This window comes from Callionymus lyra, unplaced genomic scaffold (assembly GCF_982586985.1).
Source record: "Callionymus lyra unplaced genomic scaffold, fCalLyr1.hap1.1 HAP1_SCAFFOLD_425, whole genome shotgun sequence".
Taxonomy (NCBI): Eukaryota; Metazoa; Chordata; class Actinopteri; order Syngnathiformes; family Callionymidae; genus Callionymus; species Callionymus lyra.
In genome coordinates, this window is record NW_028258763.1 from 22,450 (window position 1) to 39,154 (window position 16,705).

Genomic DNA, 16,705 nt, shown 5'->3' on the forward strand with positions numbered 1-16,705 from the left:
TCATTTTGTGTTTATCTTTTTCATTTTTGTGTTTATCTTTTTCATTTGTGTGTTTATCTTTTTCATTTGTGTGTTTATCTTTTTCATTTTTGCATTTATCTTTTTCATTTTTGTGTTTATCTTTTTCATTTTGTGTTTATCTTTTTCATTTTGTGTTTATCTCTTTAATTTTTGTGTTTATCTTTTTATTTTGTGTTTATCTTTCCTTTTTTGTGTTTATCTTTTTTGTGTTTATCTTTTCATTTTGTGCTTATCTTTTTCATTTTTGTGTTTATCTTTTCTTTTTTGTGTTTATCTTTTTTGTGTTTATCTTTTCATTTTGTGTTTATCTTTTTCATTTTTGTGTTTATCTTTTTCATTTTGTATTTATCTTTTTCATTTTGTGTTTATCTTTCCTTTTTTGTATTTATCTTTTTCATTTTGTTCTTTATCATTTTATTTTGTGTTTATCTTTCCTTTTTGTATTTATCTTTTTCATTTTGTTCTTTATCATTTTATTTTGTGTTTGTCTTTTCTTTTTTGTGTTTATCTTTTTTGTGTTTATCTTTTTCATTTTGTGTTTATCTTTCCTTTTTTGTGTTTATCTTTTTCATTTTGTTCTTTATCATTTTATTTTGTGTTTATCTTTTCTTTTTGTGTTTATCTTTTTCATTTTGTATTTATCTTTTCATTTTGTGTTTATCTTTTTAATTTTTGTGTTTATCTTTTTAATTTTTGTGTTTATCTTTTTCATTTTGTGTTTATCTTTTTCATTTTTGTGTTTATCTTTTTCATTTTGTGTTTATCTTTTTCATTTTTGTGTTTATCTTTTTCATTTTTGTGTTTATCTTTTTCTTTTTTGTGTTTATCTTTTTCATTTTTTGTGTTTATCTCTTTAATTTTTTGTGTTTATCTTTTTCATTTTGTTTATCTCTTTAATTTTTTGTGTTTATCTTTTTCATTTTTGTGTTTATCTTTTTATTTTTGTGTTTATCTTTTTCATTTTGTGTTTATCTCTTTAATTTTTGTGTTTATCTTTTTCATTTTTGTGTTTATCTTTTTCATTTTTGTGTTTATCTTTTTCATTTTTTTTAATCGTTTTCATTTTTTAAAAATCTTTTTCATTTTGTTCTTTATCTTTTTATTTTGTGTTTATCTTTCCTTTTTTGTGTTTATCTTTTTCATTTTTGTGTTTATCTTTTTCATTTTTGTGTTTATCTATTTTGTGTTTGTCTTTTTATTTTGTGTTTATCTTTTTCATTTTGTGTTTATCTTTTTCATTTTTGTGTTTATCTTTTCTTTTTTGTGTTTATCTTTTTTGTGTTTATCTTTTCATTTTGTGTTTATCTTTTTCATTTTTGTGTTGATCTTTTCTTTTTTGTGTTTATCTTTTTTGTGTTTATCTTTTTCATTTTTGTGTTTATCTTTTTATTTTTGTGTTTATCTTTTTCATTTTGTGTTTATCTCTTTAATTTTTTGTGTTTATCTTTTCATTTTGTGTTTATCTTTTTCATTTTTGTGTTTATCTTTTTCATTTTGTGTTTATCTTTCCTTTTTTGTGTTTATCTTTTTCATTTTGTATTTATCTTTTCATTTTGTGTTTATCTTTTTCATTTTTGTGTTTATCTTTTTCATTTTTGTGTTTATCTTTTTCATTTGTGTGTTTATCTTTTTCATTTTTTTTAATCGTTTTCATTTTTTAAAAATCTTTTTCATTTTGTTCTTTATCATTTTATTTTGTGTTTATCTTTCCTTTTTTGTGTTTATCTTTTTCATTTTTGTGTTTATCTTTTTCATTTTGTTCTTTATCATTTTATTTTGTGTTTATCTTTCCTTTTTTGTGTTTATCTTTTTTGTGTTTATCTTTTCTTTTTTGTGTTTATCTTTTTGTGTTTATCTTTTCTTTTTTGTGTTTATCTATTTTGTGTTTATCTTTTTCATTTTGTTCTTTATCATTTTATTTTGTGTTTATCTTTTCTTTTTTTGTGTTTATCTATTTTGTGTTTATCTTTTCTTTTTTTGTGTTTAACTTTTCATTTTGTGTTTATCTTTTCTTTTTTGCGTTTATCTTTTTTGTGTTTATCTTTTTCATTTTGTATTTATCTTTTCATTTTGTGTTTATCTTTTTCATTTTTGTGTTTATCTTTTTCATTTGTGTGTTTATCTTTTTCATTTTGTGTTTATCTTTTTCATTTTTGCGTTTATCTTTTTCATTTTTGTGTTTATCTTTTTCATTTTGTGTTTATCTTTTTCATTTTGTGTTTATCTCTTTAATTTTTGTGTTTATCTTTTTCATTTTGTGTTTATCTCTTTAATTTTTGTGTTTATCTTTTTCATTTTGTGTTTATCTCTTTAATTTTTGTGTTTATCTTTTTCATTTTTGTGTTTATCTCTTTAATTTTTGTGTTTATCTTTTTCATTTTGTGATTTATCATTTTATTTTGTGTTTATCTTTTCTTTTTTGTGTTTATCTTTTTTGTGTTTATCTTTTTCATTTTTGTGTTTATCTTTTTCATTTTTGTGTTTATCTTTTTCATTTTTGTGTTTATCTTTTCTTTTTTGTGTTTATCTTTTCTTTTTTGTGTTTATCTTTTTTGTGTTTATCTTTTCATTTTGTGTTTATCTTTTTCTTTTTTTGTGTTTATCTTTTTCATTTTTGTGTTTATCTTTTCTTTTTTGTGTTTATCTTTTTTGTGTTTATCTTTTCATTTTGTGTTTATCTTTTTCATTTTGTATTTATCTTTTCATTTTGTGTTTATCTTTTTCATTTTTGTGTTTATCTTTTTCATTTGTGTGTTTATCTTTTTCATTTGTGTGTTTATCTTTTTCATTTTTGCATTTATCTTTTTCATTTTTGTGTTTATCTTTTTCATTTTGTGTTTATCTTTTTCATTTTGTGTTTATCTCTTTAATTTTTGTGTTTATTTTTTTCATTTTTGTGTTGATCTTTTTATTTTTGTGTTTATCTTTTTCATTTTGTGTTTATCTCTTTAATTTTTGTGTTTACATTTTTTTTGTGTTTATCTTTCCTTTTTTGTGTTTATCTTTTTTGTGTTTATCTTTTCATTTTGTGCTTATCTTTTTCATTTTTGTGTTTATCTTTTCTTTTTTGTGTTTATCTTTTTTGTGTTTATCTTTTCATTTTGTGTTTATCTTTTTCATTTTTGTGTTTATCTTTTTCATTTTGTATTTATCTTTTTCATTTTGTGTTTATCTTTCCTTTTTTGTATTTATCTTTTTCATTTTGTTCTTTATCATTTTATTTTGTGTTTATCTTTCCTTTTTGTATTTATCTTTTTCATTTTGTTCTTTATCATTTTATTTTGTGTTTGTCTTTTCTTTTTTGTGTTTATCTTTTTTGTGTTTATCTTTTTCATTTTGTGTTTATCTTTCCTTTTTTGTGTTTATCTTTTTCATTTTGTTCTTTATCATTTTATTTTGTGTTTATCTTTTCTTTTTGTGTTTATCTTTTTCATTTGTGTGTTTATCTTTTTCATTTTGTGTTTATCTTTTTCATTTTTGCGTTTATCTTTTTCATTTTTGTGTTTATCTTTTTCATTTTGTGTTTATCTTTTTCATTTTGTGTTTATCTCTTTAATTTTTGTGTTTATCTTTTTCATTTTGTGTTTATCTCTTTAATTTTTGTGTTTATCTTTTTCATTTTGTGTTTATCTCTTTAATTTTTGTGTTTATCTTTTTCATTTTTGTGTTTATCTCTTTAATTTTTGTGTTTATCTTTTTCATTTTGTGATTTATCATTTTATTTTGTGTTTATCTTTTCTTTTTTGTGTTTATCTTTTTTGTGTTTATCTTTTTCATTTTTGTGTTTATCTTTTTCATTTTTGTGTTTATCTTTTTCATTTTTGTGTTTATCTTTTCTTTTTTGTGTTTATCTTTTTTGTGTTTATCTTTTCATTTTGTGTTTATCTTTTTCTTTTTTGTGTTTATCTTTTTCATTTTTGTGTTTATCTTTTCTTTTTTGTGTTTATCTTTTTTGTGTTTATCTTTTCATTTTGTGTTTATCTTTTTCATTTTTGTGTTTATCTTTTCTTTTTTGTGTTTATCTTTTTTGTGTTTATCTTTTCATTTTGTGTTTATCTTTTTCATTTTTGTGTTTATCTTTTTCATTTTGTATTTATCTTTTTCATTTTGTGTTTATCTTTCCTTTTTTGTATTTATCTTTTTCATTTTGTTCTTTATCATTTTATTTTGTGTTTATCTTTCCTTTTTGTATTTATCTTTTTCATTTTGTTCTTTATCATTTTATTTTGTGTTTGTCTTTTCTTTTTTGTGTTTATCTTTTTTGTGTTTATCATTTTATTTTGTGTTTATCTTTTCTTTTTGTGTTTATCTTTTTCATTTTGTATTTATCTTTTCATTTTGTGTTTATCTTTTTAATTTTTGTGTTTATCTTTTTAATTTTTGTGTTTATCTTTTTCATTTTGTGTTTATCTTTTTCATTTTTGTGTTTATCTTTTTCATTTTGTGTTTATCTTTTTCATTTTTGTGTTTATCTTTTTCTTTTTTGTGTTTATCTTTTTCTTTTTTGTGTTTATCTTTTTCATTTTTTGTGTTTATCTCTTTAATTTTTGTGTTTATCTTTTTCATTTTGTTTATCTCTTTAATTTTTTGTGTTTATCTTTTTCATTTTTGTGTTTATCTTTTTATTTTTGTGTTTATCTTTTTCATTTTGTGTTTATCTCTTTAATTTTTGTGTTTATCTTTTTCATTTTTGTGTTTATCTTTTTCATTTTTGTGTTTATCTTTTTCATTTTTTTTAATCGTTTTCATTTTTTAAAAATCTTTTTCATTTTGTTCTTTATCTTTTTATTTTGTGTTTATCTTTCCTTTTTTGTGTTTATCTTTTTCATTTTTGTGTTTATCTTTTTCATTTTTTGTGTTTATCTTTTTTGTGTTTATCTTTTTATTTTGTGTTTATCTTTTTCATTTTGTGTTTATCTTTTTCATTTTTGTGTTTATCTTTTCTTTTTTGTGTTTATCTTTTTTGTGTTTATCTTTTCATTTTGTGTTTATCTTTTCATTTTGTGTTTATCTTTTTCATTTTTGTGTTTATCTTTTCTTTTTTGTGTTTATCTTTTTTGTGTTTATCTTTTTCATTTTTGTGTTTATCTTTTTATTTTTGTGTTTATCTTTTTCATTTTGTGTTTATCTCTTTAATTTTTTGTGTTTATCTTTTTCTTTTTGTATTTATCTTTTCATTTTGTGTTTATCTTTTCTTTTTTGTGTTTATCTTTTTTGTGTTTATCTTTTTCTTTTTTGTGTTTATCTTTTTCATTTTTGTGTTTATCTTTTCATTTTGTGTTTATCTTTTTCATTTTGTGTTTATCTTTTCTTTTTTGTGTTTATCTTTTTTGTGTTTATCTTTTCATTTTGTGTTTATCTTTTTCATTTTATGTTTATCTTTTCATTTTTGTGTTTATCTTTTCTTTTTTGTGTTTATCTTTTCATTTTGTGTTTATCTTTTTCATTTTGTGTTTATCTTTTTCACTTTGTGTTTTTCTTTTCATTTTGTGTTTATCTTTTTCATTTTGTGTTTATCTTTTTCATTTTTGTGTTTATCTATTTCATTTTGTGTTTATCTTTTTCATTTTGTGTTTATCTTTTTCTTTTTGTATTTATCTTTTCATTTTGTGTTTATCTTTTCTTTTTTGTGTTTATCTTTTTTGTGTTTATCTTTTTCTTTTTTGTGTTTATCTTTTTCATTTTTGTGTTTATCTTTTCATTTTGTGTTTATCTTTTTCATTTTGTGTTTATCTTTTTAATTTTTGTGTTTATCTTTTTAATTTTTGTGTTTATCTTTTTCATTTTGTGTTTATCTTTTTCATTTTTGTGTTTATCTTTTTCATTTTGTGTTTATCTTTTTCATTTTTGTGTTTATCTTTTTCTTTTTTGTGTTTATCTTTTTCTTTTTTGTGTTTATCTTTTTCATTTTTTGTGTTTATCTCTTTAATTTTTGTGTTTATCTTTTTCATTTTGTTTATCTCTTTAATTTTTTGTGTTTATCTTTTTCATTTTTGTGTTTATCTTTTTATTTTTGTGTTTATCTTTTTCATTTTGTGTTTATCTCTTTAATTTTTGTGTTTATCTTTTTCATTTTTGTGTTTATCTTTTTCATTTTTGTGTTTATCTTTTTCATTTTTTTTAATCGTTTTCATTTTTTAAAAATCTTTTTCATTTTGTTCTTTATCTTTTTATTTTGTGTTTATCTTTCCTTTTTTGTGTTTATCTTTTTCATTTTTGTGTTTATCTTTTTCATTTTTTGTGTTTATCTTTTTTGTGTTTATCTTTTTATTTTGTGTTTATCTTTTTCATTTTGTGTTTATCTTTTTTGTGTTTATCTTTTCATTTTGTGTTTATCTTTTCATTTTGTGTTTATCTTTTTCATTTTTGTGTTTATCTTTTCTTTTTTGTGTTTATCTTTTTTGTGTTTATCTTTTTTGTGTTTATATTTTTCATTTTTGTGTTTATCTTTTTATTTTTGTGTTTATCTTTTTCATTTTGTGTTTATCTCTTTAATTTTTTGTGTTTATCTTTTTCTTTTTGTATTTATCTTTTCATTTTGTGTTTATCTTTTCTTTTTTGTGTTTATCTTTTTTGTGTTTATCTTTTTCTTTTTTGTGTTTATCTTTTTCATTTTTGTGTTTATCTTTTCATTTTGTGTTTATCTTTTTCATTTTGTGTTTATCTTTTCTTTTTTGTGTTTATCTTTTTTGTGTTTATCTTTTCATTTTGTGTTTATCTTTTTCATTTTATGTTTATCTTTTCATTTTTGTGTTTATCTTTTCTTTTTTGTGTTTATCTTTTCATTTTGTGTTTATCTTTTTCATTTTGTGTTTATCTTTTTCACTTTGTGTTTTTCTTTTCATTTTGTGTTTATCTTTTTCATTTTGTGTTTATCTTTTTCATTTTTGTGTTTATCTATTTCATTTTGTGTTTATCTTTTTCATTTTGTGTTTATCTCTTTAATTTTTTGTGTTTATCTTTTCATTTTGTATTTATCTTTTTCATTTTGTGTTTATCTTTTTCATTTTGTGTTTATCTCTTTAATTTTTGTGTTTATCTTTTTCATTTTTGTGTTTATCTTTATATTTTGTGTTTATCTTTTCCTTTTTTGTGTTTATCTTTTTCATTTTTGTGTTTGTCTTTTTCATTTTTGTGTTTATCTTTTTCATTTTGTTCTTTATCATTTTATTTTGTGTTTATCTTTTCTTTTTTGTGTTTATCTTTTTCATTTTTGTGTTTATCTTTTTCATTTTTGTGTTTATCTTTTTCATTTTGTGTTTATCTTTTTCATTTTTGTGTTTATCTTTTTCTTTTTTGTGTTTATCTTTTTCATTTTTGTGTTTATCTTTTTCTTTTTTGTGTTTATCTTTTTCATTTTTGTGTTTATCTTTTCTTTTTTGTGTTTATCTTTTTTGTGTTTATCTTTTTCTTTTTTGTGTTTATCTTTTTCATTTTTGTGTTTATCTTTTCTTTTTTGTGTTTATCTTTTCATTTTGTGTTTATCTTTTTCATTTTGTATTTATCTTTTCATTTTGTGTTTATCTTTTTCATTTGTGTGTTTATCTTTTTCATTTTTGCGTTTATCTTTTTCATTTTTGTGTTTATCTTTTTCATTTTGTGTTTATCTTTTTCATTTTGTGTTTATCTCTTTAATTTTTGTGTTTATCTCTTTAATTTTTGTGTTTATCTTTTTCATTTTTGTGTTGATCTTTTTATTTTTGTGTTTATCTTTTTCATTTTGTGTTTATCTCTTTAATTTTTGTGTTTATCTTTTTATTTTGTGTTTATCTTTCCTTTTTTGTGTTTATCTTTTTCATTTTTGTGTTTGTCTTTTTCATTTTTGTGTTTATCTTTTTCATTTTGTTCTTTATCATTTTATTTTGTGTTTATCTTTTCTTTTTTGTGTTTATCTTTTTCATTTTTGCGTTTATCTTTTTCATTTTTGTGTTTATCTTTTTCATTTTTGTGTTTATCTTTTCTTTTTTGTGTTTATCTTTTCTTTTTTGTGTTTATCTTTTTTGTGTTTATCTTTTCATTTTGTGTTTATCTTTTTCTTTTTTGTGTTTATCTTTTTCATTTTTGTGTTTATCTTTTTTGTGTTTATCTTTTCATTTTGTGTTTATCTTTTTCATTTTGTATTTATCTTTTCATTTTGTGTTTATCTTTTTCATTTGTGTGTTTATCTTTTTCATTTTGTGTTTATCTTTTTCATTTTTGCGTTTATCTTTTCATTTTTGTGTTTATCTTTTTCATTTTGTGTTTATCTTTTTCATTTTGTGTTTATCTCTTTAATTTTTGTGTTTATCTTTTTCATTTTGTGTTTATCTCTTTAATTTTTGTGTTTATCTTTTTCATTTTGTGTTTATCTCTTTAATTTTTGTGTTTATCTTTTTCATTTTGTGTTTATCTCTTTAATTTTTGTGTTTATCTTTTTCATTTTGTGTTTATCTCTTTAATTTTTGTGTTTATCTTTTTCATTTTTGTGTTTATCTTTTCTTTTTTGTGTTTATCTTTTCTGTGTTTATCTTTTCATTTTGTGTTTATCTTTTTCATTTTGTATTTATCTTTTCATTTTGTGTTTATCTTTTTCATTTGTGTGTTTATCTTTTTCATTTTTGCGTTTATCTTTTTCATTTTTGTGTTTATCTTTTTCATTTTGTGTTTATCTTTTTCATTTTGTGTTTATCTCTTTAATTTTTGTGTTTATCTTTTTCATTTTTGTGTTGATCTTTTTATTTTTGTGTTTATCTTTTTCATTTTGTGTTTATCTCTTTAATTTTTGTGTTTATCTTTTTATTTTGTGTTTATCTTTCCTTTTTTGTGTTTATCTTTTTCATTTTTGTGTTTGTCTTTTTCATTTTTGTGTTTATCTTTTTCATTTTGTTCTTTATCATTTTATTTTGTGTTTATCTTTTCTTTTTTGTGTTTATCTTTTTCATTTTTGTGTTTATCTTTTTCATTTTTGTGTTTATCTTTTTCATTTTTGTGTTTATCTTTTCTTTTTTGTGTTTATCTTTTCTTTTTTGTGTTTATCTTTTTTGTGTTTATCTTTTCATTTTGTGTTTATCTTTTTCTTTTTTGTGTTTATCTTTTTCATTTTTGTGTTTATCTTTTTTGTGTTTATCTTTTCATTTTGTGTTTATCTTTTTCATTTTGTATTTATCTTTTCATTTTGTGTTTATCTTTTTCATTTGTGTGTTTATCTTTTTCATTTTGTGTTTATCTTTTTCATTTTTGCGTTTATCTTTTCATTTTTGTGTTTATCTTTTTCATTTTGTGTTTATCTTTTTCATTTTGTGTTTATCTCTTTAATTTTTGTGTTTATCTTTTTCATTTTGTGTTTATCTCTTTAATTTTTGTGTTTATCTTTTCTTTTTTTGTGTTTATCTTTTTTGTGTTTATCTTTTCATTTTGTGTTTATCTTTTTCATTTTGTATTTATCTTTTCATTTTGTGTTTATCTTTTTCATTTTTGTGTTTATCTTTTTCATTTGTGTGTTTATCTTTTTCATTTGTGTGTTTATCTTTTTCATTTTTGCGTTTATCTTTTTCATTTTTGTGTTTATCTTTTTCATTTTGTGTTTATCTCTTTAATTTTTGTGTTTATCTTTTTCATTTTTGTGTTGATCTTTTTATTTTTGTGTTTATCTTTTTCATTTTGTGTTTATCTCTTTAATTTTTGTGTTTATCTTTTTATTTTGTGTTTATCTTTCCTTTTTTGTGTTTATCTTTTTCATTTTTGTGTTTGTCTTTTTCATTTTTGTGTTTATCTTTTTCATTTTGTTCTTTATCATTTTATTTTGTGTTTATCTTTTCTTTTTTGTGTTTATCTTTTTCATTTTTGTGTTTATCTTTTTCATTTTTGTGTTTATCTTTTCTTTTTTGTGTTTATCTTTTCTTTTTTGTGTCTATCTTTTTTGTGTTTATCTTTTCATTTTGTGTTTATCTTTTTCATTTTTGTGTTTATCTTTTTTGTGTTTATCTTTTCATTTTGTGTTTATCTTTTTCATTTTGTATTTATCTTTTCATTTTGTGTTTATCTTTTTCATTTGTGTGTTTATCTTTTTCATTTTGTGTTTATCTTTTTCATTTTTGCGTTTATCTTTTCATTTTTGTGTTTATCTTTTTCATTTTGTGTTTATCTTTTTCATTTTGTGTTTATCTCTTTAATTTTTGTGTTTATCTTTTTCATTTTGTGTTTATCTCTTTAATTTTTGTGTTTATCTTTTTCAATTTGTGTTTATCTGTTTAATTTTTGTGTTTATCTTTTTCATTTTTGTGTTTATCTTTTTATTTTGTGTTTATCTTTCCTTTTTTGTGTTTATCTTTTTCATTTTTGTGTTTGTCTTTTTCATTTTTGTGTTTATCTTTTTCATTTTGTGTTTATCTTTTTCATTTTTGTGTTTATCTTTTTCATTTTGTGTTTATCTTTTTCATTTTGTGTTTATCTCTTTAATTTTTTGTGTTTATCTTTTCATTTTGTATTTATCTTTTTCATTTTGTGTTTATCTTTTTCATTTTGTATTTATCTTTTTCATTTTGTGTTTATCTTTTTCATTTTGTGTTTATCTTTTTCATTTTGTGTTTATCTTTTTCATTTTGTGTTTATCTTTTTCATTTTGTGTTTATCTTTTTCATTTTGTGTTTATCTTTTCCCGTCAGTTCTGTTCAAACGAGACGTTCTGAACGACTTCCCCTCAGATTTGTTCCAGGATGTTCTAAACCAAACGAAGGTTAAAAGATAAGAGTCTCTCGTCATCGTCTCTCACACTGACCTCGAAGACGATGATAAAAGCAAGTCTCGCCGCCAACACGTGCCAGAACTGCAGTGTGAACTCGTAAGGTACTGCACTCCAGGGCGGCGCTCTGTAGTCCCTGTACCTGCAGAAGCGGCTCAGGTTGTGCGAGGCGCTCATGTCGAACACCGACAGGCTGCTGTTCATGTATCCTCTCAGACACCTGCGGAGACTCGCCGTCACAACACGACCCTCGTCGACGTCAACAACGTACTCGTTCCGGTGGTGACGTCCCAGGTCGGCACACGGGCCGTACTTGAAGGCGTAGACGAAGCGAGGGATGTAGTCGGAGGTGATGGCGATGACGAAGGCGTTGGTGATCACGGCCAACACGCCGATGCCTTCCAGGATCCCGTGCCAGATCCCTGGAGAACAGACCAGAACCTTTCTTAGAGAACATCTCACCAAAACGATGGTGTTGATCACCATCTGGATCCACAGAGGTTTTGAAGGATCTGTCACTGCAGCCTATAAACATTTAGACGTAACACAAATACATGAGCTTCGTGATGTTTTTGTGTTTATTGCAAAAAAATGAAAACTGAAGCAACAGTTTGATGTTCAGTGATGTTTTCAAGGTCACAAAGGTTTAATTACAAATTAAATCAATGTCTGGAATCCATGACCCTCTGTTAAATCTTGCTGACCCCCTTTTGGCTTCCGACCCAGCAGTTAGTTCGTGTCATCACTCGATCAGCGCGAGTTCGATCCTGAAAAAACTCTAAAATCTATAGATGATTGCGAAATGAGCTCCTTGGCAGAGGTATGTGCTGCGTCAGTGCAGGTTTTGTTCTGTGCTCGTCTGACTGGGTGGAGGCCAAAGAGCAGAGCCAGGACAGTTTCGCTCAGGCGGTCATAATGTTACGGACCTGACAGGAAGTGACTCACCGATGTCTGTGGCTCGCGCTGGCATCGGTCGCCTCCACTGAGTGACGAACTTGTAGGCGTCGAGTCGGATCTCGATGATGTTGTTGAGCAAAGCCAGCAGAGGAGCGAGAGGGAAGGCAGCCACGAAGATGGTGGTGAAGCCGAACTGTAGGACTGAACATTAACTCAACATTAACTCAACATTAACTGAACATTAACTCAACATTAACTCAACATTAACTGAACATTAACTGAACATTAACTCAACATTAACTCAACATTAACTCAACATTAACTCAACATTAACTCAACATTAACTCAACATTAACTGAACGTTAACTGAACGTTAACTGAACATTAACTGAACATTAACTGAACATTAACTGAACATTAACTGAACATTAACTGAACGTTAGTCAACATTAACTGAACATTAACTGAACGTGAACTGAACGTTAGTCAACATTAACTGAACATTAGTCAACATTAACTGAACATTAACTGAACATTAACTGAACATTAGTCAACATTAACTGAACATTAACTGAACATTAACTGAACATTAACTCAACATTAACTCAACATTAACTCAACATTAACTCAACATTAACTGAACATTAACTGAACGTTAGTCAACATTAACTGAACATTAACTGAACATTAGTCAACATTAACTGAACATTAACTGAACATTAACTGAACATTAGTCAACATTAACTGAACATTAACTCAACATTAACTCAACATTAACTGAACATTAACTGAACATTAACTGAACATTAACTCAACATTAACTGAACGTTAGTCAACATTAACTGAACATTAACTGAACATTAGTCAACATTAACTGAACATTAACTGAACATTAACTGAACATTAACTGAACATTAACTGAACATTAACTGAACGTTAGTCAACATTAACTGAACATTAACTGAACATTAGTCAACATTAACTGAACATTAACTGAACATTAACTGAACATTAGTCAACATTAACTGAACATTAACTCAACATTAACTCAACATTAACTGAACATTAACTGAACATTAACTGAACATTAACTCAACATTAACTGAACGTTAGTCAACATTAACTGAACATTAACTGAACATTAGTCAACATTAACTGAACGTTAACTGAACATTAACTGAACGTTATTCAACATTAACTGAACATTAACTGAACATTAGTCAACATTAACTGAACATTAGTCAACATTAACTGAACATTAACTGAACATTAACTGAACATTAGTCAACATTAACTGAACATTAACTGAACATTAACTCAACATTAACTCAACATTAACTCAACATTAACTCAACATTAACTGAACATTAACTGAACATTAACTGAACGTTAGTCAACATTAACTGAACATTAACTGAACATTAGTCAACATTAACTGAACATTAACTGAACATTAACTGAACATTAGTCAACATTAACTGAACATTAACTCAACATTAACTCAACATTAACTGAACATTAACTGAACATTAACTGAACATTAACTGAACATTAACTCAACATTAACTGAACGTTAGTCAACATTAACTGAACATTAACTGAACATTAGTCAACATTAACTGAACATTAACTGAACATTAACTGAACATTAACTGAACATTAACTGAACATTAACTGAACGTTAGTCAACATTAACTGAACATTAACTGAACATTAGTCAACATTAACTGAACATTAACTGAACATTAACTGAACATTAGTCAACATTAACTGAACATTAACTCAACATTAACTCAACATTAACTGAACATTAACTGAACATTAACTGAACATTAACTCAACATTAACTGAACGTTAGTCAACATTAACTGAACATTAACTGAACATTAGTCAACATTAACTGAACGTTAACTGAACATTAACTCAACATTAACTCAACATTAACTCAACATTAACTGAACATTAACTGAACATTAACTCAACATTAACTCAACATTAACTCAACATTAACTCAACATTAACTGAACATTAACTGAACATTAGTCAACATTAACTGAACGTTAACTGAACATTAACTCAACATTAACTGAACATTAACTCAACATTAACTCAACATTAACTGAACATTAACTGAACGTTAACTGAACATTAACTGAACATTAACTGAACGTTAGTCAACATTAACTGAACATTAACTGAACGTTAGTCAACATTAACTGAACATTAACTGAACATTAGTCAACATTAACTGAACGTTAACTGAACATTAACTCAACATTAACTCAACATTAACTCAACATTAACTCAACATTAACTCAACATTAACTGAACATTAACTGAACATTAACTGAACGTTAGTCAACATTAACTGAACATTAACTGAACATTAGTCAACATTAACTGAACATTAACTGAACATTAACTGAACATTAGTCAACATTAACTGAACATTAACTCAACATTAACTCAACATTAACTGAACATTAACTGAACATTAACTGAACATTAACTCAACATTAACTGAACATTAACTCAACATTAACTGAACATTAACTGAACATTAACTGAACATTAACTGAACATTAACTCAACATTAACTGAACATTAACTGAACATTAACTGAACGTTAGTCAACATTAACTGAACATTAACTGAACATTAACTGAACATTAGTCAACATTAACTGAACGTTAACTGAACATTAACTCAACATTAACTCAACATTAACTCAACATTAACTGAACATTAACTGAACATTAACTCAACATTAACTCAACATTAACTGAACATTAGTCAACATTAACTGAACATTAACTCAACATTAACTGAACATTAGTCAACATTAACTGAACATTAACTGAACATTAACTGAACATTAACTGAACATTAACTGAACATTAACTGAACATTAACTGAACATTAACTGAACATTAACTGAACATTAACTGAACATTAACTGAACATTAACTGAACATTAAATGAACATTAACTAAACATTAACTGAACATTAACTGAACATTAACTGAACATTAAATGAACATTAAATGAACATTAACTGAACGTTAACTGAACGTTAGTCAACATTAACTGAACATTAACTGAACATTAACTGAACATTAACTGAACGTTAGTCAACATTAACTGAACGTTAACTGAACGTTAACTGAACGTTAGTCAACATTAACTGAACATTAACTGAACATTAACTGAACATTAACTGAACATTAACTGAACATTAACTGAACATTAACTGAACATTAACTGAACATTAACTGAACATTAACTGAACATTAGTCAACATTAACTGAACGTTAGTCAACATTAACTGAACGTTAACTGAACATTAACTGAACATTAACTGAACATTAACTGAACATTAACTGAACATTAACTGAACATTAACTGAACATTAACTGAACATTAACTGAACATTAACTGAACGTTAACTGAACGTTAACTGAACATTAACTGAACGTTAACTGAACATTAACTGAACGTTAGTCAACATTAACTGAACATTAACTGAACATTAACTGAACGTTAACTGAACATTAACTGAACATTAACTGAACGTTAACTGAACATTAACTGAACGTTAACTGAACGTTAACTGAACATTAACTGAACGTTAACTGAACATTAACTGAACATTAACTGAACGTTAGTCAACATTAACTGAACATTAACTGAACGTTAGTCAACATTAACTGAACATTAACTGAACGTTAACTGAACGTTAACTGAACGTTAACTGAACGTTAACTGAACACTAACTGAACATTAACTGAACGTTAGTCAACATTAACTGAACGTTAACTGAACGTTAACTGAACGTTAACTGAACATTAACTGAACATTAACTGAACATTAACTGAACATTAACTGAACGTTAACTGAACGTTAACTGAACGTTAACTGAACATTAACTGAACGTTAACTGGACATTAACTGAACGTTAGTCAACATTAACTGAACATTAACTGAACATTAACTGAACGTTAGTCAACATTAACTGAACATTAACTGAACATTAACTGAACATTAACTGAACATTAACTGAACATTAACTGAACATTAACTGAACGTTAACTGAACGTTAACTGAACGTTAACTGAACATTAACTGAACGTTAACTGAACGTTAACTGAACGTTAACTGAACATTAACTGAACGTTAACTGAACGTTAACTGAACATTAACTGAACGTTAACTGAACGTTAACTGAACGTTAACTGAACATTAATTGAACATTAACTGAACGTTAACTGAACATTAACTGAACATTAACTGAACATGAACTGAACATTAACTGAACATTAACTGAACATTAACTGAACATTAACTGAACATTAACTGAACATTAACTGAACATTAACTGAACATTAACTGAACATTAACTGAACGTTAACTGAACGTTAACTGAACGTTAACTGAACGTTAACTGAACATTAACTGAACATTAACTGAACATTAACTGAACATTAACTGAACATTAACTGAACATTAACTCAACATTAACTCAACATTAACTGAACGTTAACTGAACATTAACTGAACGTTAACTGAACGTTAACTGAACGTTAACTGAACGTTAACTGAACGTTAACTGAACATTAACTGAACGTTAACTGAACGTTAACTGGACGTTAACTGAACGTTAACTGAACGTTAACTGAACGTTAACTGAACGTTAACTGGACGTTAACTGGACGTTAACTGGACGTTAACTGGACGTTAACTGGACGTTAGTAGTAATTGTTCCAGGTGTCTCTCGTTAGTCCCGCCCCCAGCTGCTGCTGATTGGTCCCCTGTGTTCTTCAGCCTCCACTCTCTGTCACGTCCTTGTCTTGTCATCACCGTTTTCCAGTACCTGTATCCTGCCGCTGAGTATTCCTGCTTCCTACCCTGTCTCCTTACCTTTGTCCCGACCAAGACTCCCTTCCTGCCTGTTGTGATTATCGACCTGTTTCTGCCCCTTGACGCCGATGTTGCCTCTGCTCTGCCTTCTGTTGCCGTTTGCTGGACTGTTTGACTCGCCTCTGCCTTCTTCACTGTATTAAAGCAAGT

General features: G+C 25.1%; 1 protein-coding gene across 1 annotated transcript; it reads right to left on the minus strand.

Moving 5' to 3' along the window:
- Positions 1-10,599: 10,599 nt before the first annotated feature.
- LOC148057887 (anoctamin-3-like) lies at positions 10,600-11,846 on the minus strand. The gene is made up of 3 exons (XM_087782716.1): positions 11,687-11,846; positions 11,013-11,163; positions 10,600-10,961 (listed from the first exon to the last, which is right to left on the minus strand). The coding sequence occupies exons 1-3, from the start codon at positions 11,709-11,711 to the stop codon at positions 10,721-10,723; spliced, it is 417 nt and encodes a 138-aa protein (XP_087638842.1). The 5' UTR covers positions 11,712-11,846; the 3' UTR covers positions 10,600-10,720.
- Between the last annotated feature and the right edge of the window lie 4,859 nt (positions 11,847-16,705).